The sequence below is a fragment of the Molossus molossus genome, unplaced genomic scaffold, assembly GCF_014108415.1.
Source record: "Molossus molossus isolate mMolMol1 unplaced genomic scaffold, mMolMol1.p scaffold_m16_p_19, whole genome shotgun sequence".
NCBI classification, from domain to species: domain Eukaryota; kingdom Metazoa; phylum Chordata; class Mammalia; order Chiroptera; family Molossidae; genus Molossus; species Molossus molossus.
The window spans coordinates 4,111,007-4,137,287 of record NW_023425354.1 but is presented as its reverse complement, the minus strand read 5'-3'; the positions used below and the strand labels follow the sequence as shown (position 1 = coordinate 4,137,287).

The 26,281-nt window shown below is 60.5% G+C and overlaps 1 protein-coding gene across 2 annotated transcripts; it reads right to left on the bottom strand.

Moving 5' to 3' along the window:
* Positions 1-133: 133 nt before the first annotated feature.
* RHBDF2 (rhomboid 5 homolog 2) lies at positions 134-25,720 on the bottom strand. Of its 2 annotated transcripts, XM_036268114.1 has the most exons (20): positions 25,631-25,665; positions 24,451-24,761; positions 13,648-13,853; positions 9,979-10,144; positions 9,048-9,172; positions 7,571-7,766; positions 7,285-7,488; positions 6,250-6,378; positions 5,786-5,904; positions 5,442-5,636; positions 4,673-4,784; positions 4,401-4,475; positions 4,082-4,243; positions 3,609-3,718; positions 3,414-3,477; positions 3,235-3,329; positions 2,971-3,046; positions 2,463-2,563; positions 2,166-2,319; positions 134-1,605 (listed from the first exon to the last, which is right to left on the bottom strand). In XM_036268114.1, the coding sequence occupies exons 4-20, from the start codon at positions 10,120-10,122 to the stop codon at positions 1,186-1,188; spliced, it is 2,481 nt and encodes an 826-aa protein (XP_036124007.1). In that variant the 5' UTR covers positions 10,123-10,144; positions 13,648-13,853; positions 24,451-24,761; positions 25,631-25,665; the 3' UTR covers positions 134-1,185. The 2 variants fall into 2 exon arrangements, with proteins under 2 accessions (XP_036124007.1, XP_036124006.1); XM_036268113.1 differs by lacking the exon at positions 24,451-24,761 and having other exon boundaries at positions 25,648-25,720.
* Between the last annotated feature and the right edge of the window lie 561 nt (positions 25,721-26,281).

Genomic DNA, 26,281 nt, shown 5'->3' with positions numbered 1-26,281 from the left:
TTCTCTTAGCCCTGGAATGGGGGTGGGGTGGCGAGACAGCTGGGAGCAGGGGCTGGGTCCTCTGCCCACAGTAATCAAGGGGTTGGGACCATCACCTCCTGGTGGCTCCCGTCGGGGGAAGGCTTGGGTCAGGCACAGGTACAGTGGATGGAGTGGTCCAGGCACCCCCCTCATTGCCCTACAAGCAGGTGGGACTGAGGGATGCCAGAGGTCTAGGAATTGAACACCAACCCCGCAAGGGACCCCAACCTGGTTTCTGTTCCAACCAAATCCCCGGAGGTCCCACAAAAGTTCCACTGTCCTTCTCTGCCAAGGCCCTGCCCCCGAGTCCGCCCGGCTGACCTCCCACCCCCAAAATAAGGTTCCAGTTTTCGTTCCTCCTGAGGCCTCGGGTCAAAAGATGGTATTCCCTGAAGAATATCATTTAATACATTTGAGACATCATCCACACAAAGTTAGCGTTACTTTTAAAAATTAGGACCGTAATATAAACCAGTAAAAAACGGGCCTGACAGCCTTGGGGGGCAGCCCCGGGGAGCAGGTCCTCAGGGTGCCGGGTGGTGGAGCCAGCTGCTGTCAAAGCCACCCCCCGAGGCAGAACACTGGGCAGGCGGGGGAGTGGAGGGCGGCCTCTGCTTGGCTTCCCAGTCTGTCTCCAAGCTGCTTCTCGGCCCGTCCATGGCCAGAGCCTCTCCCACTACGTCTGGTCCTCTGGGCAGACTCGGCAGGCCTCTGATGAACGGGCTGGTAGGGCAGAGAGGGGAGGGGAACCGGGAGGGGCCGTGGTGAGGCAGGGGTGGGACTGGTGGGACCTGGCCATGTCCCAGTGAGGACACAATCACAGTAGTGGTGGGGGAGGGAGATGCAGCAGCCTGAGGACCTTGGGAAGAGAGACAGCCGCTCCCAGGTGGTGGTCCCGACAGCAGGGTAAGTCGGGGCCTATACCCTGAGCTGCAGAGAAGCAGGTGCTCAGAGTGCTCCCCAGCCAGGGCCAGGAACACAGGAGGAGGGGGACCTCAGTCCCCCAGGAACCCGCCTTTATGACCGGCTCTGCACCAGGGACCGGAGCCTGGGCCTGTCGGTGGGTCTCTGGCGTGCGGGTGGGCGCTCTGCAGGCAGGGGCCACCCCAGGCCCGGTCCCTGCCCTCGGTGGCGCTGTGGGTGGCAGCCTCGCCGGGCAGCTGGTCAGTGCAGCACCTGGTCCAGCTCGTACTTCTCGCAGAAGCGGCTGGTGAAGGGGAAGCAGGTGAGGTACTCGATCCAGGGCCAGTGGATGGGGTAGACGTAGAGCCAGATGACCAGCGAGGCGAAGAGGCCGGCGAACACCAGCAGCGACACGAGGATCAGGGCGCGCTTGCGGTACTGGTCGCTGGTGCCGAAGGTGATGTAGGGCAGGAAGGCGAAGGCCAGCAGCAGCCCGCTGAGGAAGCCGAAGATGTGGGCGATGTTGTCGATCCAGGGCAGCAGGCCGCACGCGAACAGGAAGAGCACGATGGCCGACAGGTTCAGGAAGGCCTTCCAGGGCCGCTCCAGCAGCGGCCAGCTCTGGAAGAGCTCCACGAAGAGACAGGCGAGCAGGCCGAACTGGGACCCCGCCGGGCCCACCTGCGCGGGCGGGGAGGGCGCGGCTCACTTCCGGGCACTGTGTGCAGGGAGCCCTCCCAGGGTGTCGCCCAGAGCCCCGGACAGCTGGAGCTGCTGGCCCAAGGCTGGGCTGCTTCCACCCCCCTCCAAAGCTGGAGACCTGCTATGTGCCCAGGGCTCCGGGGGAGGGGCCCGACACTGAGCAGGGCAAGAGAATTAGGGTGAATGGATCAAAAACTGCTATTTCCGTGGCTCAAGAACTGGCCATTTCCTATGGCTCCACCTACAGATATGTGACAGGTGGCCGGCAGGCAGGGGTCAGGGTCATGAAGAAATGAAGCAGAGAGGAGGAACGGAGTGAGGGACAGCATCCAGAAAGGTCTTTCCGGAGGTGCCATCTGAGCGTGACTCAGGGACAGGCTCCCTTGAGCCCAGGATTAAAGGATTGGCCAATAAGCCTCAGCTGAGCCGTCCCTCGGCTGTTGAGCCTGGCACAGGAGGGGCCATGCGTCCCTCAGGGCTCCGAGCAGGGAGCGTGAGAGCTGGCCCTCCCCACCCTCCTGCCCCGCCCGAGTCCCTACCTCTGCCCGGTACGGGAGGAAGATGGCACTGGCGAGATTGCCGGTGATGCCGCTGAGGATGAAGATGATGGAGATGCGGTGCCAGCCGGCCAGCTTCTCCAGGTCCCGCAGGATGGTCATTTGGAAGACCACCGACACGAAGCAGTGCACCAGGCTGGGGTGGGGGACACAGACGTCAGCCTTCCCACGCCACCAGCCAGCACCTCAGGAGCAACGGGCCGGAGGGCTGTGCTGGCTGCGCCCTGGCCCAGCAGCCCCTCCGCCGGGCGTCCAGGTCGTGGCATCGAGGAGCCTTACCCAGCGTGGAGGAACAGAGACAGCCAGAGCCTGTAGAACTGATCTGGGACCTCAGGGTTGAGAAAGGGCAGCAGCCCGCACACCTCGTCCAAGCAGTGAACCTGGGGGCGAGTGCACGGGGTCAGCGCCCGGACCTGGCTGGGCTGGGCGCCCTGCTGTGGGGCAGAGCCCGTAACCCCTGCAGGAGGGCACCTGTGAGGCCAGCTCCAGTCGCTTCCATTCCCGGCTTTATCCTCACCTGAGGACATTTTCCCATTTTTTGTTCAGATAGAGCGGGAGGGAGAGAGGAAGAGAGAGAGAAACATCGACGTGAAAGGGACACATCGACTGGCTGCCATCCGCACAACCAACCAGGGCCGGGGACAAACTGCAACCCAGGTACGCGCCCTCAGCGGGAACCGAACCCGGGTCTCTCTGGACCGCAGGCCGACGCTCTAACTGCTGAGCCAAACCAGCCAGGGCGATTCCCAATTTCTTATGCCCAGGGCCCCACCAGGCCCCACCTCACCTGAGAGCAGAGGGTCGCCTCTTCGTGGAAATAGCCGTGCATGAATTCACAGTACTCCCGAGTGGTGATCTCACAGCTGGGGGACAGGGGTGTGTCAGGGCCCTGAGTACCCCTGCCCACCTGGCCTGGAGCCAGTGCCCCTCCACAGAGACCCAGGCTCTGGGGAAAGCACCCTTTGTCCTGCCCCATCACGGGGGCCCCAGGACACCCGCCTGGTGTGGGCGGAGCAGCTCAGGAAGCTCTGGGCAGAGCGCCGCTGCTCACCTGCCCTTGGTGCCGATACAGCAGGGACGGCCCTTGATCTGGCAGTCCATGTGCAGGAAGCCCGTGCGGTTGCTCTTGGCCTGCTCCGTGCAGATCTGTGGGGGCACCAACGGGGTGGGCCTGTGTGGCAGGAGCCCCTCCCCATCCTTCCCAGACCGCTCGCTGCCCCCGATACTCACTGGCCACTTGGTAATGTCATCGGGCCAGATATGGGCACCGCTGGAGGCCGGCTCCTCGCAGGTTCTGGAGCCAGAGGTCAGAAGGGGGCACAGTGAGGGGCGGTGGCACCCCGTCTCTCACACCCACCCGCAGAGAGGCGGTCCTCAACCCCATCCTCTCAGACAGCCTTGCTAAGGGCCACCCTGGGACTATACCTGGGGTCCTGGTGGCACACAGCCCTAGACGTCCGCTTCTGATCCAGATCAAGTTTGTCCAAGGAGGGCCCCGTGTCATCCTGCCACTTGACAAACGTAGCCAAAGTCTCCTGGAGGATGGAGGTGGGCTGGTCATGCCAGAACAGGGACACACCCGTCAAAGTGGACAGGGGACCCTCCAGGACAAGGGCTCTTCCCGTTTCTCAGGGCTCAGGCCCATCTCAGACCCTCACCCCTGGGCGACAAGCTCAAAACCCAGCCTTCACTTGCTTGGGTTGGGGAGGTCAGCGTCCTCCCTGCGCTGGGCTGTGTGCAGGGGTGTGCAGGCCCGGGGTGCACAGGGATGCGTGAGGCCAGGGAGAGCAGAGGGAGGGAGGGGAATATGGTCGCTGCCCTTGAACAGTCCCCCCAACCCTGGCCAGGGCAAGTGGACATGGTGCCAGGGCCTAGGCTGGACAGCAGCCCTGCCGCACCGAGCAGTCCTTCCGCTGGGTCTGGATGCAGCCCGAGTGGTCATTCTGGACGCAGCAGCCCGAGTCCCGCTCGAGGTCTCTCTCCCGCAACACCAGCTGCTCAATCTGCTGGTCCTTCCGGAGGCAGGGCGAGAACTTGGCTCCCAGGTGGATCAGGTCAATCTGGGGGGCGGGGGGCGGTAAGCTCAGGCCCAGACCTGGCTGCTCTGTGAGTGTCCCCTGATGAGGGGGTGGTACCAGGCCAGCCAACCCCCCCCCTGCCTAGCTGGGGGAGAAGGGCCCAGGGCTCCCTGCGGAGATGCTGTCCCGGGGACCTCACCGAGCTGGGGCCAATCCAGAAGTTCTCCTGCTGGAGGTACTTCACGCTCTCGTACACGCCTTTGTTCCTGAGCACCTGGTGCAGAGGTGGAAGGAGGGCTCAGGGGCTTCCGTGCCAAGGTCGAGCCCCCAGGAAGGGGATGAGGCAAAGCAGTGGGAACCCAGCACACCCCCCCCCACCTGGGCCAGGTTGTTGCTGTGGAGGCACTGGGCGGCCCACGATGCTGAAGCCTCTGGGGGAGCCAGGAGCCCCACTTCTGCAGCCCAACTCACCAGCTGGGTGGTGACGTGCTGGGCGAAGCCCACGGGGGCGATGCCGTACGTGCAGATCACTAGCAGCGTGATGATGATGTGGACGAAAGTCAGCCAATAGGTGAAGTAAGGCCTGCGGCAGAAGCCTGGGTCAGCACCCCGATGCTCAGCTCTCACCTGCCCCTGCCCTCCACTTCTACTGCACCTGCCTCTCCCCCAGCTTGAAACCCTTGGATGGCTTCCCCCTGCCTCTGGGATAGTCTAATACTACCCCTCCCACTGGCTGCAAGGCCCTGCTGTGCCTGCCCGCCCACCTCCCCAGCATCCTTCCTCTCCTCTCACAGTTCCTTGCAACCACAGGGCCTTTGCACATGCCATTTCCCTTGTCAGGGATGCTCTTCCCATTTCTCTTCAGCCAGCTCACTGCTGCTCATCCTGACAGCACTGCCCCAGCTGTTCATTCCCACTCTGTCCTCCTCAGGACTCTCGCCACACCTGTTACTACTTTTTTCTACTTTGGGGCCTACTGCCTATCGGGTCACTACCAATGGTCCACTCTGCAAGATCTGCCCCTCCCCAATTCTCTGGCTTCCCCCAAGGTCTTTGTATGTGTCCTCCCCAACTGTCCCCTCACTCATGGTCAGTTTCTAACTGTCCCTCTGACCCACCCAGCACCCCCTGCTCCATTCTCTCGGTGCTCAGTCTGCCAGCTCTCCGATGCTGTGGAAAGCGGGAAGGGTGGAGAAGGCGCAGAGTGCCCGAGGCCACTCCAGGCGCCCCGCCCGCTCACCGGTGGCTGTCGAAGCTCTCCAGCTGCCGCTGCACCGTGCTGCTGATGCTGCGGCGGTAGCTGCGGTTCAGCCAGTTGCCCACCACGCCCAGGCCGTAGTGTCGCTTCTGCCGGTCAAAGGCAAAGTGCTTCACCTTGGAGGCAATGCGCTTGCCGCGCTTGGCCACAGGCACAGGGGTGCGGCCATACTCCTTCCTGCTGGGGATGGCGGCTCTCAGCCCGATGTCCACCTCACACAGCCCAGGAGAGACTGACGATCGGGGGACCCCCTCAGGGTCACTGGGCTCTGGAGAGCCCCCCCCAGGCCACCTGCCTCCTCCTGCAGGAGAACTGCCCAGACTTACGGAGAGACCTGCACTCGGTCCGGGGAGACGGGCGAGGCCGAGCGTGGAATGCCCCGGAAGCAGCTGGCGGAGAGTGGGGGAGACTCAAACACATCGTCGGGCATGGAGCTCATTTCTTCCTGGGGTGGGGGGTGGAGTGGGGGACACAAAAGAGAGAGTGTGAGGAGTCATTGTCCCTGACACTGCCCCCCCCAACAACCCAGTTCAAGGGCAGGACAGGCGGGCTCCTCGGGAGGGAAGTGAAAGGTTCGTGAGTGTTGGCCCCACAGTGACTTTCCTGGCTGGCATCTGGCCCCACCCCTCGGTCCTTCTCTGCCCGACAAAGACAGGGACCCAGGAGCTCCACTAGGTGGCACACCCCATCCCACCAATTGGGCCTTTGGATCCCTTGGGGCTCCTGGCAGGGAATGGTCAGGGCCAGGCCACCCTGTCCCCTGCCCCAAGGGCCCACACCCCATGCTTGCCTTACTAAAAAACGAGGAGTCAAATGTGTCTGCCCCATCGACCACATCCTCCTCCAGGAAGCTGGGGTATACGAAGCTGCGTTTCACCACCTGGCACCGTTGGCCAGCAGCGTCCAGCACGGAGCGCCCCTGTGCACAGGGCAGAGGCACGGGCATCAGGGCCAGGCCAGGTGCCCCCGGCACCAAAGGAATCATCAAGCCCACCCTCCTGGGACAGTGCCTCGGGAGGTGAAACCCTGCCCAGAGGGTGAAGGGCCAGGAACGAGGCTCCAGCTTCCCACAGCCCTGAATGCATCATCCTTTTCTCCACGGTTTGCGGCTGACTTCTCCCCGGCCACCTCCTGCCCTCTGGCTCGGGCAGCTGGCACCCCACCACTCACCCTGCACCCTATTCCCAAGACTCGGGCCACCTCCCCCCAGTCCTGGCTTCTGGGCACGGCACACTAGGCCCCTGCCCACCTTCCCGACCCCATCTCCTGCCGTTGTAACTAAAACCACATGGACCCACCTGCTGCTCCCCAAAGGCCACGCCCCCTCCTACCTCCAAGCCTTTGCACAGGCCGTTCCCTCTGTGGAGGCGGCTGTTCCCTTCCTCCCTTTCCTGGCAAACTTTTCCTTATTTTTCTAGGCTCAGCTCAGGTGCCGCCCCTGACAGTAGCCCCTGTCCCGGGTGATATGGGTCAGCACCGCCTCCGGGCAGGCCCCACACTCCTCACACGGGATGGCGACATCGCCCTCACCCGCACCGGGGCTCTTCCAGGGCAGGGACTGGCTCTTTTCATTGCAGCCCCCTGGCCCCGCACACATGGTGGGCTCGGTAACCATGGGCGACAAGTGTATGTTTCAATTCCCTCTTTCCCAGCCTCTGTGTTGGTGCAGAAACCAGAGGTGGCCGGGGCTCAGGATGGCCAGGGCTAGGACGCAAGCCCGGCTCCCGGGCTGCAGGCCCCCTCTGCCCTGGACACGAAGGGAGGGCCTGACCGAGCTCCTGGGGGCTGCTGTCGGGAGAGGGGCTGGGCAGAGGCGGGGAGGCACCTTGAAGAGGGCAGAGGCGGCTTGAAAACTCATGTGGGCCACAGACTTCCTCTTCCGGCGAGGCAGGTGGGAGTGGCCAGAGCGGACGCTGGTGAAGGAGGTGAGGGACAGAACGCCCGGGGTCAGCGGTGGGTGCGGGGCATGGGGCCGGTCCACCTCATCGGGGTGGCGGAACGCCCGGCCTCGGGCCAGCGGGTCCACGATCTGGAAGGGAGGGAGGCCGTGAGCAGAGCTGACAGACCCCTGGTGAAGTCGCCCACCGCCCCCTGGGCCCCCGGGAGCCCACCTTGGGCAACTTGCAGGGCTTTGGAGACTCGGTGCTCTGGAAGGAAGGCGCGTCCTGGCTGGGGAGCTCCAGGTCGCGCTGGCACGAGGCCTTGAGGCGGCCGTAGCGCACGCTGCAGTGGTGCAGGCTCCGGCGCTGCCAGTGCTGCCGCTCCAGCTCCCAGTCGCCGCTGACCCCGAACCACTGCGCGGTGCCCCTGTGGACGGAGGCGGGGTGCATGCTACGAGGAGCACGACAGGGCTTGTGTATGTGCAGGGGGTGACGAGAGGTGAGCGTGCGTGTGCAGGGGGTGACGAGAGGTGAGCATGCGTGTGCAGGGGGTGACGAGAGCCGACCGTGCGTGTGCAGGGGGTGACAAGAGCCGACCGTGCGTGTGCAGGGGGTGACGAGCCGACCGTGTGTGTGCAGGGGGTGACGAGAGCTGACCGTGTGTGTGCAGGGGGTGACGAGAGGTGAGCGTGCGTGTGCAGGGGGTGATGAGAGCCGACCGTGTGTGTGCAGGGGGTGACGAGAGGTGAGCGTGTGTGTGCAGGGGGTGACGAGAGCCGACCGTGCGTGTGCAGGGGGTGATGAGAGCTGAGCGTGCGTGTGCAGGGGGTGACGAGAGCAGAGCGTGCGTGTGCAGGGGGTGATGAGAGCCGACCGTGTGTGTGCAGGGGGTGACGAGCCGACCGTGTGTGTGCAGGGGGTGACGAGAGGTGAGCGTGTGTGTGCAGGGGGTGACGAGAGCCGACCGTGTGTGTGCAGGGGGTGACGAGCCAACTGTGTGTGTGCAGGGGGTGACGAGAGCTGACCGTGTGTGTGCAGGGGGTGACGAGAGGTGAGCGTGTGTGTGCAGGGGGTGACGAGAGCCGACCGTGCGTGTGCAGGGGGTGACGAGCCGACCGTGCGTGTGCAGGGGGTGATGAGAGCCGACCGTGTGTGTGCAGGGGGCGACGAGCCGACCGTGTGTGTGCAGGGGGTGACGAGAGCTGACCGTGTGTGTGCAGGGGGGTGACGAGAGCTGACCGTGTGTGTGCAGGGGGTGACGAGCCGACCGTGTGTGTGCAGGGGGTGACGAGCCGACCGTGTGTGTGCAGGGGGTGATGTGAGGTGACAGAGCACATGTGTGCAGGGGTAGATCAGTTCCCCCTGGAGCCCCTGGTTTGGTACCCAATGGCCAGGTGAGCAGAGGTGGAATAATGTTCCGAGTACGAGGAGCTGCGCTGGGACGGCCTCTGGAAGCCACTCTGAGCAGCCATGGCCCACCCCCAGCTCCTGAACCGCCTCAGAATCCGCCTGACTTGATGTACGGCACACACCCCCTGGGCCTCAGCTCCCTACCTGCGGCAGCGTTAGATTGTCCCATTCAGCCCTGCCGGGAGAGGCTGCTCTCCATGCCTGCCTACGCCTTCCAGAACCCAGAAGGGGACACAGGGACAGGCCCCGATTCACGGGGCTGCTGGGGGTGGCCGGGCGGGGCAGGCGGTGTGCTCACTTGCGGATGCTCTGAGACAGGGAGGCCTGGCGGCGGAAGCCGGGGCGCTTGTCCGCGCCCTCCTGCCATCGTCCCCGTGGCTCCTGCAGGCTGACGCTCTTCAGGTAGGCCGGGTTCCTGGGCCGCTGTGGGAGGCGGGAGGCAGCAGAGGGTGGGCGCGCCGTGCAGCGACCGCGTGAGCCCGGAGCCTGGGCCGCGGCTCCTCTGGCTCCCAACGTGAAAACTCGAAGGGAACAAACCTCAAGCCCTATTTACACCCCCGAGCAGCTGTCCTTCTGAACGTAAACATTTTCTAATGTTTTCCAGGAAACCCCCGCATGCATTGCCCTGCCTCCTCATTCCCTGCTCCTTTGTCACACCACGACGTCCCGGCCTGCCTCTGTACGTCTGAAGGAGCCCTCGGGGCGAGTGGGCGCCACCAACACAGGCCCCTTTATGTCCCAGGCTGGCTGGAGCCCACGCTGTTTCGAGCCTTGTTCAATGAGCTCTTTATGGACCAGCGGTCCAGCCTGTTGGCGACGCCAGTTCATTTCCATGCTCTCAAGAGGAGCCAGGTGTTGTGAGGTCAGGCTGCTGATGCTGAGGCCGCGTGTGCCCCTTCACCCCAGCCCCAGACAGCCCACCCCCCACCCCTCAGAAGGGCCGCGGCGAGGAGATGGAACCAGCCAAGTCCCAGGAGGAACCCACAAGCCCGTTCTCAAGGACAGTGTTTCATATTTGTCCTAGGCCGCTGAGGCATGGGGCTCCTGAGTTCAGGGCCTACTCCCCGTGATGTTTGGGGCCCGGAAGGAGGGGTACAGGACCAAGTCCGGGGCTCCGTGAGCACCAGCGCTGGGGAAGGAGCCTCCCCCAGAAGTGGAATGGCCCGAAAGGTGCCATGTGGGCACATCTGGCACCCGCGGCAGGGCGGAGAGCCCCAGGCCGCCCTCACCTGGGGCAGCATGCTGGTCTGCTCGTCAGGGGCCGGGGTCTCGAGCGGTGGGATGGTGATGGACAGGTTGGGCGGCTTCCGGCTCTGCAGGCGGCTGCTGGATACTGAGGAGACCCTCTCGCCATTCTTGTCTGCAGAAGCCATGGCAGGCAGGGGGGCAGGGCGGCTGGAAAGGAGACGGGGAGGGGGACACAGGTGTGTTGAGAGCCGGAGGGACCATGGGGACCCAGGTGCCAACACAGGCTGAGAACAACCTGCTAAAAGTTGGCTCTAACCTAACTCCGGACACCAGAGCACGTGGCAGAGACTGAATTCGGCTGAGGGGGATACAGCAAGGTCTGTTCAAGGTCTGTTTCCGTCCCCCTACATTTGTAGGCCAAACCGGTAAGTTCAGGAAGCCCCCGACTCTCCACCTCGGTCCATTTCCGGTCTCTGCTCAGGCAAGGACCACAGGCAGAGAGGAGCAGGATGGGGCGGGCCTTGCCTTTGTCCTCGGGCAGGGCTTGGGGGAGGACAAGAGGCTGGGAGCAGCCTGGTGATCGGCCGGGCCGGGAGGGAAGAAGTGGCAGCTCAGCCTCATCCTCAGACTAGAAAGCCACCTGTCCTGTCCCCCAAGGCTGCTCCGTTCCTTTTTCAAAGGGAACTGAAACTGCCACCTGTCTCGTACTGTTTTCTTTTCCTGGAAGAAAAAGATTCTATTTTAATGATACAAATGATACACGTTCATTGCAACAACAACAACAGAAAGAAAGGAAATACAGCAGACTCGGAGGACTACAGAGAGCAGAGTGAGCTCATGGCCTGCCCGTCCCCATCCTGGAAGGAGCTGTGTGCAAGTCCTTCCAGCTGCCCCCTGCACCTGGAGCAGGACCCAGGTCCGTCCTTCCCACGCTGACGCCCTTCCCACGGTGTGCGCACCCCTCCGGTCAGCACACGCAGACAGCGCCCCCTTTCCCGGTGACTGCAAAGATTCCACGGAGCGCAATGCCCCAGACTGACTCAGGCCCCCACCCCATGGCCATTCTGCACACAGCAGCAGACGTCACCTTTTAAAGGCACACATCTCGCCCTGGCCGGTTTGGCTCAGCGGTTAGAACGTCGGCCTGCGGTCCTGAGAGACCGGGGTTCGGTTCCCGCTAAGGGCGCGTACCTCGGTTGCAGTTTGTCCCCGGCCCTGGTCGGTTGTGCGGGTGGCAGCCACTCGATGTGTCCCTTTCACGTCGATGTTTCTCTCTCTCTTTCTTCCTCCCACTCTACCTGAACAAAAAATGGAAAAAATGTCCTCGGGTGAGGATAAAATAAAATAAAATAAAATAAAATAAAGGCACACATCTCACATGTCACCCCCTGCTCAACAGTCTCAGGACTTCCTGTTCTCACTTAAAATACAGTCCAGACTCTCACTGGGCACTCTGGGCCCTGCGTGGCTTTGTCTCCTCCTTGCCCACTCCTGCCCACCTGGCTGCCGTGGGCCCCTCACTGTCTCCCACCTGCCAACCCCTGCAGGAGGTGCTGGGGGATCGTGGTTAAAAGCACAGACTGGAGCCCGGCCGGTGTGGCTCAGTGGTTGAGCATTGACCCATGCACCAAGAGGTCGCCGGTTCGATTCCCAATCAAGACATATGCCCAGGTTGAGGGCCAAATCCCCAGTGGGGGGCCTGCACTTGACCACGGGTCACTCGCATCCTCACCTTCGAGGAGGGACTAACTTCCTCCCTCCTGAGCATCGGAGGTGAACATGACACACACAGGCAGTATGTCCACAGAAACCTGTGCAGGAATGGTCCCGGCAATGCGCTCATTGCGCCCAAGGGGAGACGCCCGGGTGCCCATGAGCATTGCGGCCACGCGCTGGATCAGTACTCGGCACCAACGGAGAGAAGCACCTTGAGGATGCTGTGCCCGGTGACAAGCCACACACAGAGGCCACGTGCCGCAGGAGTCCATCCAGATAAAAATCCTCACAGGTGGGGCAACCCACTTGGATCACCTCCCCTCTATGCCTGGTTTCCTCAGGGAGCAGAGCCCGAAGCCAAGGATGAAGTGCTCCGACTTCACTGAGGAATGCAGTCCCAGCAGCAGAAATAAGGGGAAGGAGAGTGGCCAGGAAGGAGCGAGAACCAGGAAGATGTGTTTTCAACCTGCCAGCAGCTGGGTACTAAGCACAAATTGCTCAGTCTCCTGGGATTATCTCTGTCTCGTGAGAGGTATTATAAATGACTGTGTTCAGGGCAGTGCATCAGAAAGAGGATGAGGAATGTATTCATCGGCTTCTTTCTACCGCCGGTCAAAGGTGGATTAATAAGCATTGAAGCCACTAGAAAATCACAATCCCGGCGCCTTTAGACGTATCTAACAAAACAGGAAGCTTGTACCTGTGGATCCTGTTCGGAATTCTAGTGGTGAACCTCCTCAACGCCTCCTTCAACAAACCTTTCCTGTTGCCACTTACACTGCAGAAAAGTGTGTGTGGTTCCCAGGTCCCCTTGAGTGAAGAGAAGCTGCATTCTTTCTCGGAGCAAAGAACCAACTAATTGCTTCATGTGTGGGTGATTTTCTAAAAGCTGACACTTATTCCTGTTTTGAAATGATCTTTGGAGAAGGATTGAGAGGTCCGTGACCTCAGAGACAATACGACGGTAATACACACAACAGCTACTTCTCTTCTCTGCCCTGGAATAGCATGGATTACAGGCAGGTGGGTTCAAATTGTGGGGCTAGTGGTCTCTAAGAATAGAAGCACCACGAGGGTGAAAATTTGGTAACACTGTTTCACCCATGGTGTTTACAGTGAATATACAGTAGGTGCTCAATAAATACGTGTAGCATGAATGAATGAGTGGCTGAATGAATATTATGCCAGTGCACATCTAAGTCAAAGTGTGTCCTTGAGAGAAGAATGTTCCTTTTGTTTTTTTTTTAAATTTGTGCAGTTAATGCCCAGCCGGTGTGGCTCAGTGGTTGAGCGTCGACCCATGCACCAAGAGGTCGCCAGTTCATTTCCAGGTCAGGGCACATACACCCAAGTTGTGGGCCAAATCCCCAGTGGGGGGCATGCAGGAGGCGGCCAATTGATGTTCTCTCTCATCGATGTTTCTATCTTTCTCTTCCTTCCTCTCTCTCTAAAATCAATAAAGGAAAAAAACAAATCCTCCTAGGCCAATCTAGTGACAAAAAGATGAGTCCTTGCTCAGGGCTGGGAGGTGACAGCCGAAGGGTGTGGGTTACATTCCCAGGTGATGAAAATGTTCTGAAGTTGACTGTGGTGATAATCATACATGCCTGTGATATACTAAAAACCACTGAATTGCACACTTCAAGGGGAGGAATCTCATATGAATTATATCTCGATAAAGCTGTTTATAAAATGTCTCAAGTAGGTGCTCCATAAATGTTGGGCCTCTGCCGGTGCTGGCCCCTCCATTCCCGGATCAGAACATCACACAACAGAGTAGGCAGCTCCTTCTCAGCATTCTGGTCCCAGTTTGAGGGCCACCTCCTCCGAGAAGCCCTCCCAAACTGCCCAAAGCAGCTGCCTCATCTTCACTGCTGCATCTCCACTGCCAGAACAGAGCCAGCCCACAGGTGGCAACACTACGTATTTGCTAAAAAGCAAACAGCGAAGTAGCCAGTGCCGTGGTCCACCCTCCCGGGTACCCAGCTTCCTACCTTCAGAGCCTGGGCTCAGCTCACAGCTTCCTGGGGCTGTTGCAGAGTCTTTAGAGCATGTTCCAGTCCTTTCCTCGCTCTGTGCAGATGCGCTGTGGTCAAGCTCCAGCCGTGTGGCGAGGTGGACACACGCATGCGGACACAGGTGGGGAGATGGGCAGCTGGCTCCAGGTCAGGGCAGCTCCCTGTGCTCACAGCCTACACGCCTGTAAGAAAGGAAGGGCAGGGTCAAGGGGCATGTCAGAACCATGCACCTTAACACCTTCCTGACCTCAGTCTTCCCACCTACAAAGTGGGGATAATTCCACTGGCCTCATGGATTAGGAATTAAAGGAGGTATGTCCTCCTCCTCCTCCTCCTCCCTTGGAGTTAGGGTCCCTTTGGTGGTGAGGTGGGTGCTTATGTCCCAGACAGCCAGGGACTGCTGCCTCTGGGTGTTTACCTAGAAACTCCCACCCTGGGCTGGAAACCAAAACATCTTTATTAGAAACGTTTAACTTTTTTTTTTTTTAATCCTTACCCGAGGATATTTTTCCATTCTTTGTTCAGATAGAGTGGGAGGAAGAGAGAGGAAGAGAGAGAAACATTGACGTGAAAGGGACACATCGAGTGGCTGCCACCCACACGACCAATCAGGGTCAGGGACAAACTGCAACCGAGGTACGTGCCCTTAGCGGAAACCGAACCCGGGTCTCTCTGGACCGCAGGCTGATGCTCTAACCACTGAGCAAAACCAGCCAGGGCTAGAAACATTTAACTTTAAGAAAAAACTAAAACAAGAATTGCCCAGGCTGGTCTGGTTCCACAGTTAGAGGGTCAGCCTTTGGACCGAGGGGTCTCAGGTTCGATTCCCAGTGAAGGGCATGTACCTGGGTCACGTGGGAGGCAATCAATTGATGTGTCTCTCTCACATTGATGTTTCTCTTTCTCTCTCCCTCCCTCCTTCCCTTCCACTCTACCTAAAATCAATGGAAAAATATCCTCAGGTCAGGATTAACCAAAACAAACAAAAAAACCAGGAATTGGTGGCTGTCTTCTAAGATTTCTTTTTAATTTGAAAAAGCCAGATATTTAGGGCCTGGAAGTGTTTTCACTGCTGCTGCTTTGGCGCGTTAAGTAACTTATTGAGGTGAAATCCACCCAACATGAAACGAAGCACTGAAAGGGAATCACTCGGTGGCACCCCCTCTGTCCTGGGGAAGTCCTGCTCACGCTGCATGGGCACAGCAGGACACACGGCCGCCCTCCTTAGGCAGAACCCTGAGGACCGCCAGGGCACGGTGGGGTCAAGTCCTTAGGTGCACAGGCCTTGCTGGGCCTCCCTGCGCATCCTCCCTTTGTCCTCAACACCTCCTGGAGGCAGACATCACGGCCTCAGCTTCTGAGTGGGGAACGGACTGGACGCTCAGAGGAGCTAAGGACCCTGCCCAAGCTCCCGCAGCCAGGAAGGGGAGCAGCTGGGACTCAAGTCACTCTAGCTCCCGGGCCTGAGATCTCCTAGGGAAACGGGTGCCCCTCATCCTCCCTAAAGCTGGGGCACACTCAGGGCTGGAAGGCTCCCTATCAGGGAGACAGACTGGAGAGTCCAGGCCAGAGAGAAACTTGGTCAGCATCTGCGCACTTCACAAACTGTGCTCTTCAGAGACCTGGGCACCCAGAGGGGCCAAGGAACCATCATGGGGTGAACCAGAGGCTGGGGGCAGGTGTGGGGCCCCCTCTGAGTTCACAGGGCAGCACCCCTTTTGCTCTACATACTGGATCAGGGCCTTTGGTTGCCCAAATCCTTCAACTACAGAACTTTGAGTGTGGAGGGGGCCCTGGAGAGGGATCCGGGGCAGAGGTGGGGGCTCAGGACACTTCCTGCTTCTTTAAGGCATGACCAACAAGCTCAGGCATCCTTCCTTCCACACCCTGAGACCATGCCAGACTGGCACGGATGATCATGGGCAGTGGGCCTCGGTGCTGAGTAGGCTGACTCCTTAGGCCTGGCAGCCAGGGGATGATGCCACTCTGAGCCCACTCTAGGGACAGCTCCAAGACGACAGCCCCACCTAGGGCCCCGCAGGGAAAACTCCCGGCTGGCCTCCTCCGGGACCAGGGTGCAGAGAGGGCATCAGGCGAGCAGTGTCCAGGGAACAGGCACCAAGAGGTAGGCAGGCAGAGGAAGCTCGGGGTGAGGGTGGGGCTGCCAGGCTTGAGCTCTGGTAAGGTCACCAAACAGGCAGGATCCTTCTGAAACTCAGAGTGGACCACACCCCTGGGGAGTCAGCACCCCGTGCTTTTCAGAACCTGCCCCCACACCCCATCAGACTTATCACGTCCCCCCAGCTCCCACGTCTTCTCTGAAGCCTGGCACCTGGCATGCCAGGATCCACCCTGCTGCCTGGCCAACACGTACCGGCTGCTTTAGGGAAAGTGAAACGTACTTCCCCCAGGAAGCCTTCCCTGTCACCACCAGACAGAATCAACCACTTTCCCACGGCTGTCCTGTGGCCCCCTGCAGACGTCGCCTACGCCCTGAGCAGCACGCGTAGGGTCTGACACAATGACCCGTTGATGGCAGCGGGATGCAAGGCAGGCGAGAGGGTGGGCACACGCCTGGCTGCGGACGGTCAGTGCACAGCACCCCCAATCCCGCAGCCAGCCCAGGAAGCGGCCCCTCTCAAGGCTCCGCTGAGTGCCGCCTGTCCCGCCCCAGCTGTGACCAGGGCTGAGGATGGAGGACGCTGTCCCAGGGAGGGTCTCCTGCTCCCCCAACCCCAGCACAGCCCGGACTGCCCAGCCAACACTCCCCTCCCAAGGCCATGCCACCCCTGGCTGGGACCCACTGTGCTGCTGGCACCAGCGCCGATCTCCGGATGGGGAAAGAGGCAGACACACCCCCAGGCTGAAGGACCGGAGAGATGGGACCAGCCCGGGGCAGTCCTGGGGGCTCTTACAAGTGGCCCAGCCCTGGAGAACAGAGGTAGGGTGGGGCGCATTTTCTGGAGAGGAGTGTGGGACCAATTTTCCCATCTTTGTAGGACAGTGCCAAGTCCTGACTGTAAGCAACGCCTCCCATCCCGTCCTACCTCAGTTTCCTTCTCTGTTAAGTGAGGGAGTTGGAAAAGGTGATGGCCCAGCTCTGACACCCAGGAAGCCCACATATTTGGTATAAAAACACCACTTTCCCCCAGCCCCTCTCCACTGTGAAGAGAGGGGCTGCTCCTGAGACCCCAACCTGTGCAGAAAAGGTGGGCGGATGCACCAGAAGCCCAGCCCCTTCCTTAGGGCTCAGGGAGTGAGGGTCGGGGGCAGCACCGCAAGGGTGGTCACACCCACTCTAGATGCCTGCATAACCCAAGTCTAGGGTGTGGAGGAGCCCAGGCAGAAAAGGGGCCGGAGCTTCAGCTTCGGGAGCACCCCGCCCAACACTTATCTCCTGTGCCCCAGAAATGCTTGCTCACCGCAGGAAATTGTGACATCCTGGGACTAGACTTCCTTCTGGCGCACAGTCACATCCGCTGCTCTGAGACCCCCGGTCTGGCGCAGCTCCCAGCCCCATCTGGCCAAGCCACTGCCGCCTGCCCAGGCTGAATCCTGGCCTTGGTGGGAGCCTGAGCCCAGCCCCAGCCCCAGCCCCAGCCCTCCTGAGTAGTCAGGAGGGGCGTGGACAGAAGGAGGGGACTTGGGTGGGGGTGGGACCGATCCACAGAAAAAGCAAAGTGCAGCATTCGAATCATCGTGGGTCGAGGCACCCCCACCCCACGCAGCCTGCCCCACAGCCCTCAGGCCTGGCAGCCGACAGTGAGCAGCAGCCAGGACCCAGCACAGCCGGAACTGCAAACTCAGAACCAGGAGAAGCCAGTTTCCCCACACAGGTGGGGCTGGGCACTGCCAGGGAAGTCCTGTCTGCAGACACTTAGCCAGGGTACACCAGGTATCCCCCAGGGAGGTCCCCCGCAGCACCACTGTGCCCGCCAGGCATGGTGCTGGAGTCTCCCCACCCGCTGTCCACTGTCCGCCAGCCTGCGCCACCCCCCTGCACCCAGGAGTCTGGCTCCAGTCCCCTCCATGTGGCTCTACCTGCCGGCCACCACCGCACACTAGCGGGTTCCTGAGGACTCCCTGGTCTTGCTACAGGCGGATGGGGTCTCCACCCCCCAGGCTGGGGACGGTAGGAGCCGGCAGCAGACAGGAGGGCTCAGATGCCTGGGACACAAATGGGGAGGCAGGGGCCCTTGGACTAGGGTAAGCAGGCCCTCCGCAGAGGCAAGGGGCAGCCCTTTCTTCACTAGGCAGGCTGGGTAGTCCAGGGGACCTCCTGCAGGGAGAAGTTACTTCCAGCTGCTCTGAGCTCCCAGCTGAGGACAAGCAGGCAGTCCTGAGGGCAGAGAGGCGGCCCTGCCGGTCCCCTGCTGACTCACAGGATGACAGGGAGGGGGGAGGAAGTGGCCGTCTCCCTGCTTCCCTGCCACAGAAACTGAAACTCAGTCTTCCCTCCCACAGCCCTTCAGGGAACCGGTGGTTTTTTTAGAAAGCTGCAAAGAGAAAGAGGAAGCGCCCCCCACAACCTGTGCAACCCCAGCAAAACCCTTGCTTCTGCTAACCTCGGGGAGTGGCTCTGGGCCCCGCCAGACCCAGAAGGAGCAGCTCGAGTAAAGGCTGCCATCTACCCTGGCCTCCCTCCATGGGTCCCCAAGCTGTCTGCACGGCCAGCGACACCTCCCTGAGCTGCAAGAGGCAGTGGGCATAGCAGCCAAGGGCAGCAGAGCACCGAGGAGGTTGGCAGAGGGTCTGGGGACAGGATTTGGGAAGACAGAAAGGGAAGGAAGCACCCGATCCTCAAAGTTAGAGACAGGTGAGGGAGGACAGGGACTCGGTCTCCCTCCCTCCTGGAAGCACCCACTTTCCTAGAGGTGCCAGTAGGAGACACAAACTGAACACCCACACACCCAGTACCCTGCATGGGCACAACCTTCAGCCCCGCTGCCCAGCAGAAAGGAAAAATGGAATCACCTGCAGTGTGTACCCGCCCTACATCCCATGGGGACAGGTCCCACTCACTGACACCCTGCTTGGAGAGCCCCCTAGTTCACCCCCCCATCCTCTTTAAGGGCTTTGCTCAATTCAGAAGATAAAGAACTGGAGGAGCAGGTTCAGGTGCTGGGTGACCCCAGGTTCTGGGCTCCCCATGACCCAGTTAGTGGCTTGGGTGGCATGGCCGACCACAGACACGGGAAGCGGGTGTTGGGTTCCAGGGTGCTGCCAAGAGCAGAGGGCAAGCATGTGGGGGAGGGGAGCGCAGGAGAGGGGAGGGGACTGCTAAGTTCTAAGAGCAGTGTGGACCCCAAGGTCACTCATCAGGCTTTCTCAGGATCCCACGCCCGCCTGTGGGGTTCCTTGGGTCCAGAAAGCCAGCCGAGCTGGGAGCACCCAAGCCACATGTCCCCGCGTCCTAAGATGATGCAGCTGCTGGCTACATGCGAGGGCACTGGAGGCGGGAGTGGGGCCAGGTGTCCCTGCGTGGACAGTGCTGGGCCCTGCTCACCATGGTACCCTCCCAGAGGCCCCTCTGCGACTCTCTGGACTCCAAAGCAGACGGGGACAGCAGCCGAGCAGGGATACAAGTGCTCAGAAGGAGGCCTGGGACAGTGCCCTTCTGTACCCCAGGCCAGCAGCAGCAGCTCCCAGGGCCTCCTTTGGGACCGTGGCATGTCCATCCAGCGCTGCTGCTCCCTGAGCATTGCCGGGCGTGGAGGGGTCTGAGGTGGCACCGGGGAGCCCAGAAGGCCCTGGTCCTCTTTGGGCCAGGCCCCAAAGTACAGGGGTTTCCTGGAGAGGGAGCACACCCCCTGCCGGGCCCCTCGAATGGGACTTTGCTCCCAACACTCATAAAGACTTGCTTCTCTCAGGGGCTTGGGTTTTCAGTGGTCCTGGAGCCGGCAGAGGCCCAGAACATGCTCGGTGATTGGGGGAAAGATGGGGTGCCATATGGGTGGGAGAACAGGGGAGGCCCACTTCACTCCTGCTGGGGGCTCCCTGACACCCAGGTGTGACCAGGCTGCTTCCAGACACAATCACCCTCAGTACCCAGCATGGGGCTGTCTTGTGTTTGCAATGGTGGGGTCCCCCCATCTTCCCCCCTCCTCCTGGTAGCCAGGCTCCAGACAGTGAAAACACTGTCCAACAGGGGGACAGCCAGGCTCACCCCAAATGCTGTGATCTTGGACAAGCCACTTAACATCTCAGAGTCTCAGTCTGTTTATGCTGAATGTGCCGCGTACCCTCCCAGGGTCTAAACCCAGGCGCCCTGTCACCATTAGCGAGGCCATCTTCGCCAGAGCAGTAAGCACCTGGTCCCGGTCACAGCCAGTCAGGCCCGGAGCCGTCCTGGGTCCTGCACACTCAGGACAGGGTGCTGGGTGCTCCTCAGCAGGGAGGGAACATGCCAGGCAAACACTTTTCAGCTTGTAAACAGTCATTAAAGAGGGAGTAAACCCAATTTCCCAGAACTCTGCCCTGGGGCTTGCTGGTTCCCGGGATAAGGCTGGCCCCGCCCCTGGGATGCTAGGGCTTCAGGGCACTTGGACACAGGTGCAACCAGGCCTCTCATACCAGGGGGGCTTGAAACCTACCTACGCCCGGCCGGTGTGGCTCAGTGGTTGAGCGTGGACCCTGCACCAAGAGGTCCCGGTTGGATTCCCAGTCAGGGCACATGCCCCGGTTGCGGGCTCAATCCCTGGTAGAGGGTGTGCAGGAAGCGGCCGGATAATGTGGATGCTTTGCTCTCTCATCGATGTTTCTCTCTCTCTCTCCTCTCTCTTGAAAAAAATCAATTTAAAAAAAAAGAAAACCTACCTACATATCACCGCCCCTTCCCCTTCCTCCGGGGCAGCCTGGGTTCTCTTGTTGAGGAATGAGGGCGGGGGCATGAGACAGGGCTTCAATCCTGCCTTGACCACTTACCCTGCTGGGAGACTGGGCAAATGACCACATCGGAGCCTGTGTTCTCTGCTGTGAAAGGGGACGATGCCCCCTCCCACCCGGAACCAGTCGAGATGACATGAGATCACGAATGTACAGCGCCTGATGCCCTGTTGATGGCCAGTAACTGATATCCTGGCTGACCTTTGCCATCATTACTCACTGGTCTCTAAGTCTGAGCCAAGAACCCGGAGGTAACAGATCTCTGTTTGACAGGTGGGGAAACTGAGGCTCAGAGAGGCTAAGTCACCCGTCCAAGGTCCCATAGTTAGGGGCTGGGGGGCTGACCGCCCCCCCACACACACACACACACTCTGCAGCCTCCTAATTCTGCAGCCTCCTATCATCTTTGAAACGGTGAGACAAAGGAGCACAAGCGCAGGCCTGGGGTGGTGGCTCTGAGGAGTCCAGCTCGGGCAGTTCTAGGAGTTCGGGCCTTTGATTCAGGGGCCCCTCCCGCCCCCTCCAGCAGAAATGACATCACCCAACACCTGGGTACTCTTCTCAGTTTATCAAAGGCTCTCCCATTCTCTGTCCTTATCTTGTAATCTTCCTTGGCTGATGTGGTCAGACTGTGTTTCCAGGTCCTGCTCCAGCAGTTCCCCACCTTCTCTTCCAGGCCTTCCGGGGCCACGGCAGAGCATGACCCAGGAGAGCCCCCTGGACGGGAAAGGTGCTTGCCCCAGGGCGCCAGGGGCAGGACCACCGAAGGGTGCTCTTGGCAAGGGCTCCGGGGTCACACGTGGGAAGAAGAGAAGACCAAGGTTCCGGGCAGCCTGCCCAGCACTTGGCCCCAAGGGCCCTGGAGCAGAGCTGTGCATCACCGCCTCTGTGACATCCACCCTCCACACCGTCATGACACACATGCTGGCAGCGGGAAAACCCCTGGGCGGAGGTGGCAGCTCACGCCTGGTCCTCCACTCCTACATCGAAACACATCCTTAGTCCCTTGGTCTACATGGCACCGCAGGCCGCTCCTAGCCAGAACGGCCCCTATCATAGGACAACACAGCACTGTCCCCTTCTTCAGCAAGTTCTCACCCAGTGCCCCCAACAGCCCACGGTGTACGGCTCCATCACCAGGCACACAGACATGCTAACAGCAGCCATGATACCATTACCTGGACGCTCCCTTGCCGTGCTCTGCGTGTGGCTGGGCACCGGGCCCAAGGCTTCATACGGACCACCGTGGGAACGCTCACAGCAACCCTCCCCCACGGACCACTGTCACCCACTGTACAGCTGGAGAAACTGAGGCACAGACAATTTACTGACCCCATTCCACTAACCACACTCTCCGAGACCACTGTGCTTACTGGCCTCTGGGAGTCACTCCTTCCCTCCACCCAGCAGGCCAGGGTCTGTGAGCAGTTCCTGGGGGAGCCCGGAACATCCTTCCTTCTCAAGGCCTTGGAATTGCAAATGAGCTGTGTCTGGGAGGGTCCCTGGATATATTTCCTGAATGAGGGAATGGGGACCTGGTGGTACTCTGTAATTCCCTGAAGATGATGAGAAAAGGTGAATTTTTCATCACGCCCGTCTAACTCACACCGGGAGGCGACAGTCACTTTATGGGCAGTCTAGGGAAGGCCTCCTTCTCCCTAAAGACAGGGCAGGCCAGGCCCCTCCTCCTGGCCCGTGTCCTGGGAGCTGCCTCGCCTGGCAGCCTCAGCCTGGTGGCCAGGCCAGGTCAGCCTGCAGTCCGGGAGGGCGCTGACGTTCTCACCACTCCTCCCCCGGCCTGGCTCAGCAGGGTAGGAAACTGGGAGCAGGCTGTGAACTCACTGGGAAATCCCCGCGGTGGCAGGACAACAGGAGGCCTGCTCCAGAGGGGGCGGCACCAGGACCCACAGGGATGGGGGGGGGCAGCAGAGGACTCCGCCCCCGAAAGTGCAGGGTGGGGCCGGCAGCGGGCCACCGCGCTCACTGCTCATGCCCACCAAAGGGAAGGACCGGGTCACCTGGATGTGAACAGGTCCATGCACGCAGACACACACCCCTCCCTGACTTGTCCCTGCTCTCGTCTGCTGTCTAGTCTGGGGCAGAGTTTACCGAGCAAGTTGGCAGGAACCCTTCGAAGAGGCCGCGGCAGTGTCCTGAGTGCTGGTCCCCCTAAGAACACCCCTGCTAACCCAGAGCCAGACTCCAACCCCCGTGGCCTCTCCATGTGTCTGGGCGAGTTCCTCCTCCTCTCAGAGAAGAGCGGTCCCGTGCTGGCAGCGAGTGCGCGACACCAAGTAGAGGTGCAGCTCAGAAATGGGCGAACCAGGTAGGTCCGTGTCAGGGCCGGTGGCACAAGGATTAGGGCTGGGCCTGGGAGGGGGCAGCTCAGGTTCCATACTGAGCTCCAGCGCCTCCTGAACAGCTCTGTGCGAGTCACGTGCTACCTCGTGCCTTGGACAGATACAAACGGGCTGCTACTGTGGTTTTTTGTTTTACTGAAAAGATGGGAGTCTCACTCCAGCCCTTTAAAGTTAAAAGGCTAGCCCTGGCCAGTTTGGCTCAGTGGTTAGAGCGTCAGCCTGCGGTCCAGAGAGACCCGGGTTCGGTTCCCGCTAAGGGCATGTACCTCGGTTGCAGTTTGTCCCCGGCCCTGGTTGGTCGTGTGGGTGGCAGCCACTCGATGTGTCTCTCTCACATTGATGTTTCTCTCTCTCCCTCCCACTCTGAACAAAAAATGGAAAAATGTTCTCGGGTGAGGATAAAAAATAAAATAAAATAAAAATAAAGTTAAAAGACTAAAAAAACCAAAAAAAAAACAAAACAAAACCCAAAACCACACAAACACAAAAACCCCAAAGCAAAATGCAGAAGTCAAACTAGAAACTGCCACCTGCCCTCTCCCCCTACCAGGGTCCCAGGGTCCAGAAGTGCACATGACAAGGGGCAGTGGATACTGCCAGGAAATGGGAAGGAGGGCAGTGGAGGAGGATGGCCTGGGCACCTGGGCATGGGTGGCTGCTCCATCCCATCCTGCCCTTGGGACAGCCACCCGCTCCATTCCCTGAGAGCACATCCCTTGAGCCCAACTCAAACACTTCAGAGTCATCCCTACCAGGAACTCCCCTGCTTTCTGGCTCTGACATCCTCCACCTCACTGTTGCTCAGCTAACACCACGAGCTCTCCCACAGAGACCTCCAGCCTGACCACAGCGGAACACTTTTTTTTTTAAAGAGAGAGAGAGAAACATCGAAGTAAGAGAGAACCATCGACTGGTTGCCACCCACATGACCCCAACTGGGGCGGGGACAAACTATAACCAAGGTACGTGCCCTTGGAGGGAACCAAACCCAGAACTCTCTGGTCCGCAGGCTGACACTCTAACCCCTGAGCCAAACCGGCCAGGGCCCACCGCAGAACTCTTTGTTGCAGGAGGGAAGCAGATTGGGGAGCCACAAGGAATTAGGAGCCTTGTTATACCCTTTGGGTGTTATTTTCCTGCTGTAAATACTGGAAGAGTTAGGCGTGATTTTAGAAAGGAAAATTCCAACCGGTTCCACGGCACCAGGTGTCCGTGCCCACGTCAGCAACCCAGCTTTGGGAAAATCTGAAAACAGAGCTCATACCCAGGGATCATCTGAGTTCCTGTGTGGGAGGCTGCCCTAGGGGTGAAGTATTTCAGGACTGTTCCCTTCCCCTCGTCTCAGCTCCTCCCCATGGCACCCAGACCTACTTCCTGCAAGGCCCACGGTTTGAGCAGGAAGAGGCAGGCTTATGGCACCAAATAACTGCCCTTGGACCTCCTTACCCTTATCTCAGGTTTATTCCAAGTTCTTCCCCAAAGCCCTGGGGAAACTGAGGCAGGGAAGGGAAGTCAAAGAGAAGTACAGGCATACCTCAGATATTGTGGGTTGGGTTCACAGACCACTGCCATAAAGTGAGTCATAATCGTTTTGCTGGTGGAGGGTACGCAACATCGGTGAAACGTGATCAAGTGCACCGCAGTAAAACGAGGTAAAATGTCTGTTACTTGATGGGCCAGGTGCTGTGGCGGGATTTCTCAACCTTGGCACAGCACTACTGACATTTTGCGCTGGATGATTTTTTGTCGTGGGGGCTGTCCTGTGCACTGCGGGATGTTTAGCAGCACCCCTGGCCTCTACCACGAGATGTCAAATAGCAGCAACACCCAGCCCCCTCCCCTGGGCTGTAACAACCAAAATATTGTTAGATATGGTCAAACACCTCCTGGCCAGTAAAATGACTGAAAGCCACAAGCTTCAGGTTCCCCCTCTCCCTCTGCTCTACCTCTAGAGAGTGACAGGAACATGACAGATCTGGGCTCATTATTCCACCAGCAAATGTCACACACAGGGAAATAGCAGCCAGTCCATGTGCGGGGTCAATCCCTCAAGCCTCACCCTCCTCTGACACCCCAGTTCCACAGCCTGCTCCCTTACTCGTTCACCCAGCTAGGCAAGGGCTGAGACCTGGGCTCCCCCTCGCCCTGGGGTGGGGGACATATGTCTCCCTGGGGACTTATGCCTCTCTAATATAACCCAAAAAGAGGGGGCCAACTTTTCCAAGGCCTTCAGTCCAGAAGTCAAGACCCCTGTGGCCCATTTCTGAGCTCTGGCCCTGCCTGGCTGTGCTAGCCCACCTTCCCACACCAGCTGACACCTTGTGAGGGCTGCTCATCCCACAGAGAGGGGAGAAGGTCTGAATTCCAGACCCTTCTGGGACTACGCGGGGCTGCTCTGGGGCAGTCCCCTCTCTTCCTCCCGGGGCTTTAAACTTCTACCCACTCGTCGTGCCCCCGCATCGGGTGACCCTTGGCCCAGGGACCCCTGAGGCGTCCTGTCCGAGCTGAGCCCCAGGGGCTGGCAGACCTGGTCCCGCAGCCCCGTCAGAATCCAGTCCCGACCTCTGGCGTCCGGCTTGGCCCACGTGGGGCCCGAGAGCTCCGAAGGGCGGGCACCACCGCCAGCAGCGCACCGCTGCCCCGGGGCGGGCTCGGGCGCGCCACCGCGGACCCCTCCGGTGCCTGAGGCCCTGCGGCGCAGAGCCCAGTCCCACCTGTCGCGGGTGCTCACCTCCCTGCGGCCCCAAGTCCCCGGGACGTAACTCCGAGCCTCCGAGCCGTGCAGCCGAGCAGCTGGGCCGTGGCTCCTGGGGGCGGAGCCCTGGCGCCCCGCCTCTTCCCTACCTGCGCGGGGGCAGCGAGGGCGTGGCCGGGCTCCGGGGGCGTGGCCGGGCAGCGGGGGCGGAGCGGGGGCGGGGCCGGGCTCCGGGGGCGGGGCCGGGCTCCGGGGGGCGGGGCTCTCGCCTGCCCCAGCGGCCCTCGGTGTCCTCCACCGGTCTGTGCGCCGCGCCTGCCCCAGCGCGCTCCGCCCAGTGGGGTCCCGGCCTTTGCTGAGCCCTGTTTTCCGCCGGAGCGGCTGTCTTCCGGGCGTTGTCCCCTCCTCGTAATCTTACAAAGCACATAACCTAAGTCTGAACTGCCGTCTTCACGTCACCCCCGGGAAAACCCACTCCGACAACAGCCACCTCCCGGTCCCCTCCGTCCAGCGCCCTCATGCTCCGGCCAAATGGGCCTGCTCCCTCGAACCTTTTAGCCCTCACCTTGTCCCTCAAACACCTTGGGAGCAGCTCGGCTACTCCGAATCCTGCCGCAGCCGCCGCCTCCAGGAAGCCGGCTCTGATCTCCGCCACCGCCGCTCTGCTCCA

Bases quoted from the DNA above. Each gene is read 5' to 3' on its own strand.
- RHBDF2 (XM_036268113.1), bottom strand. From the start codon at position 10,122: ATGGCTTCTGCAGACAAGAATGGCGAGAGGGTCTCCTCAGTATCCAGC. The intron at 5,637-5,785 runs GTAAGTCTGGGC...CATCCCCAGCAG, and splicing joins GACCGAGTGCAGGTCTCTCC to GAAGGAGTATGGCCGCACCC. The intron at 2,320-2,462 runs GTAAGGCTCCTC...CCCCCACCCCAG, and splicing joins TCTCTGTTCCTCCACGCTGG to CCTGGTGCACTGCTTCGTGT.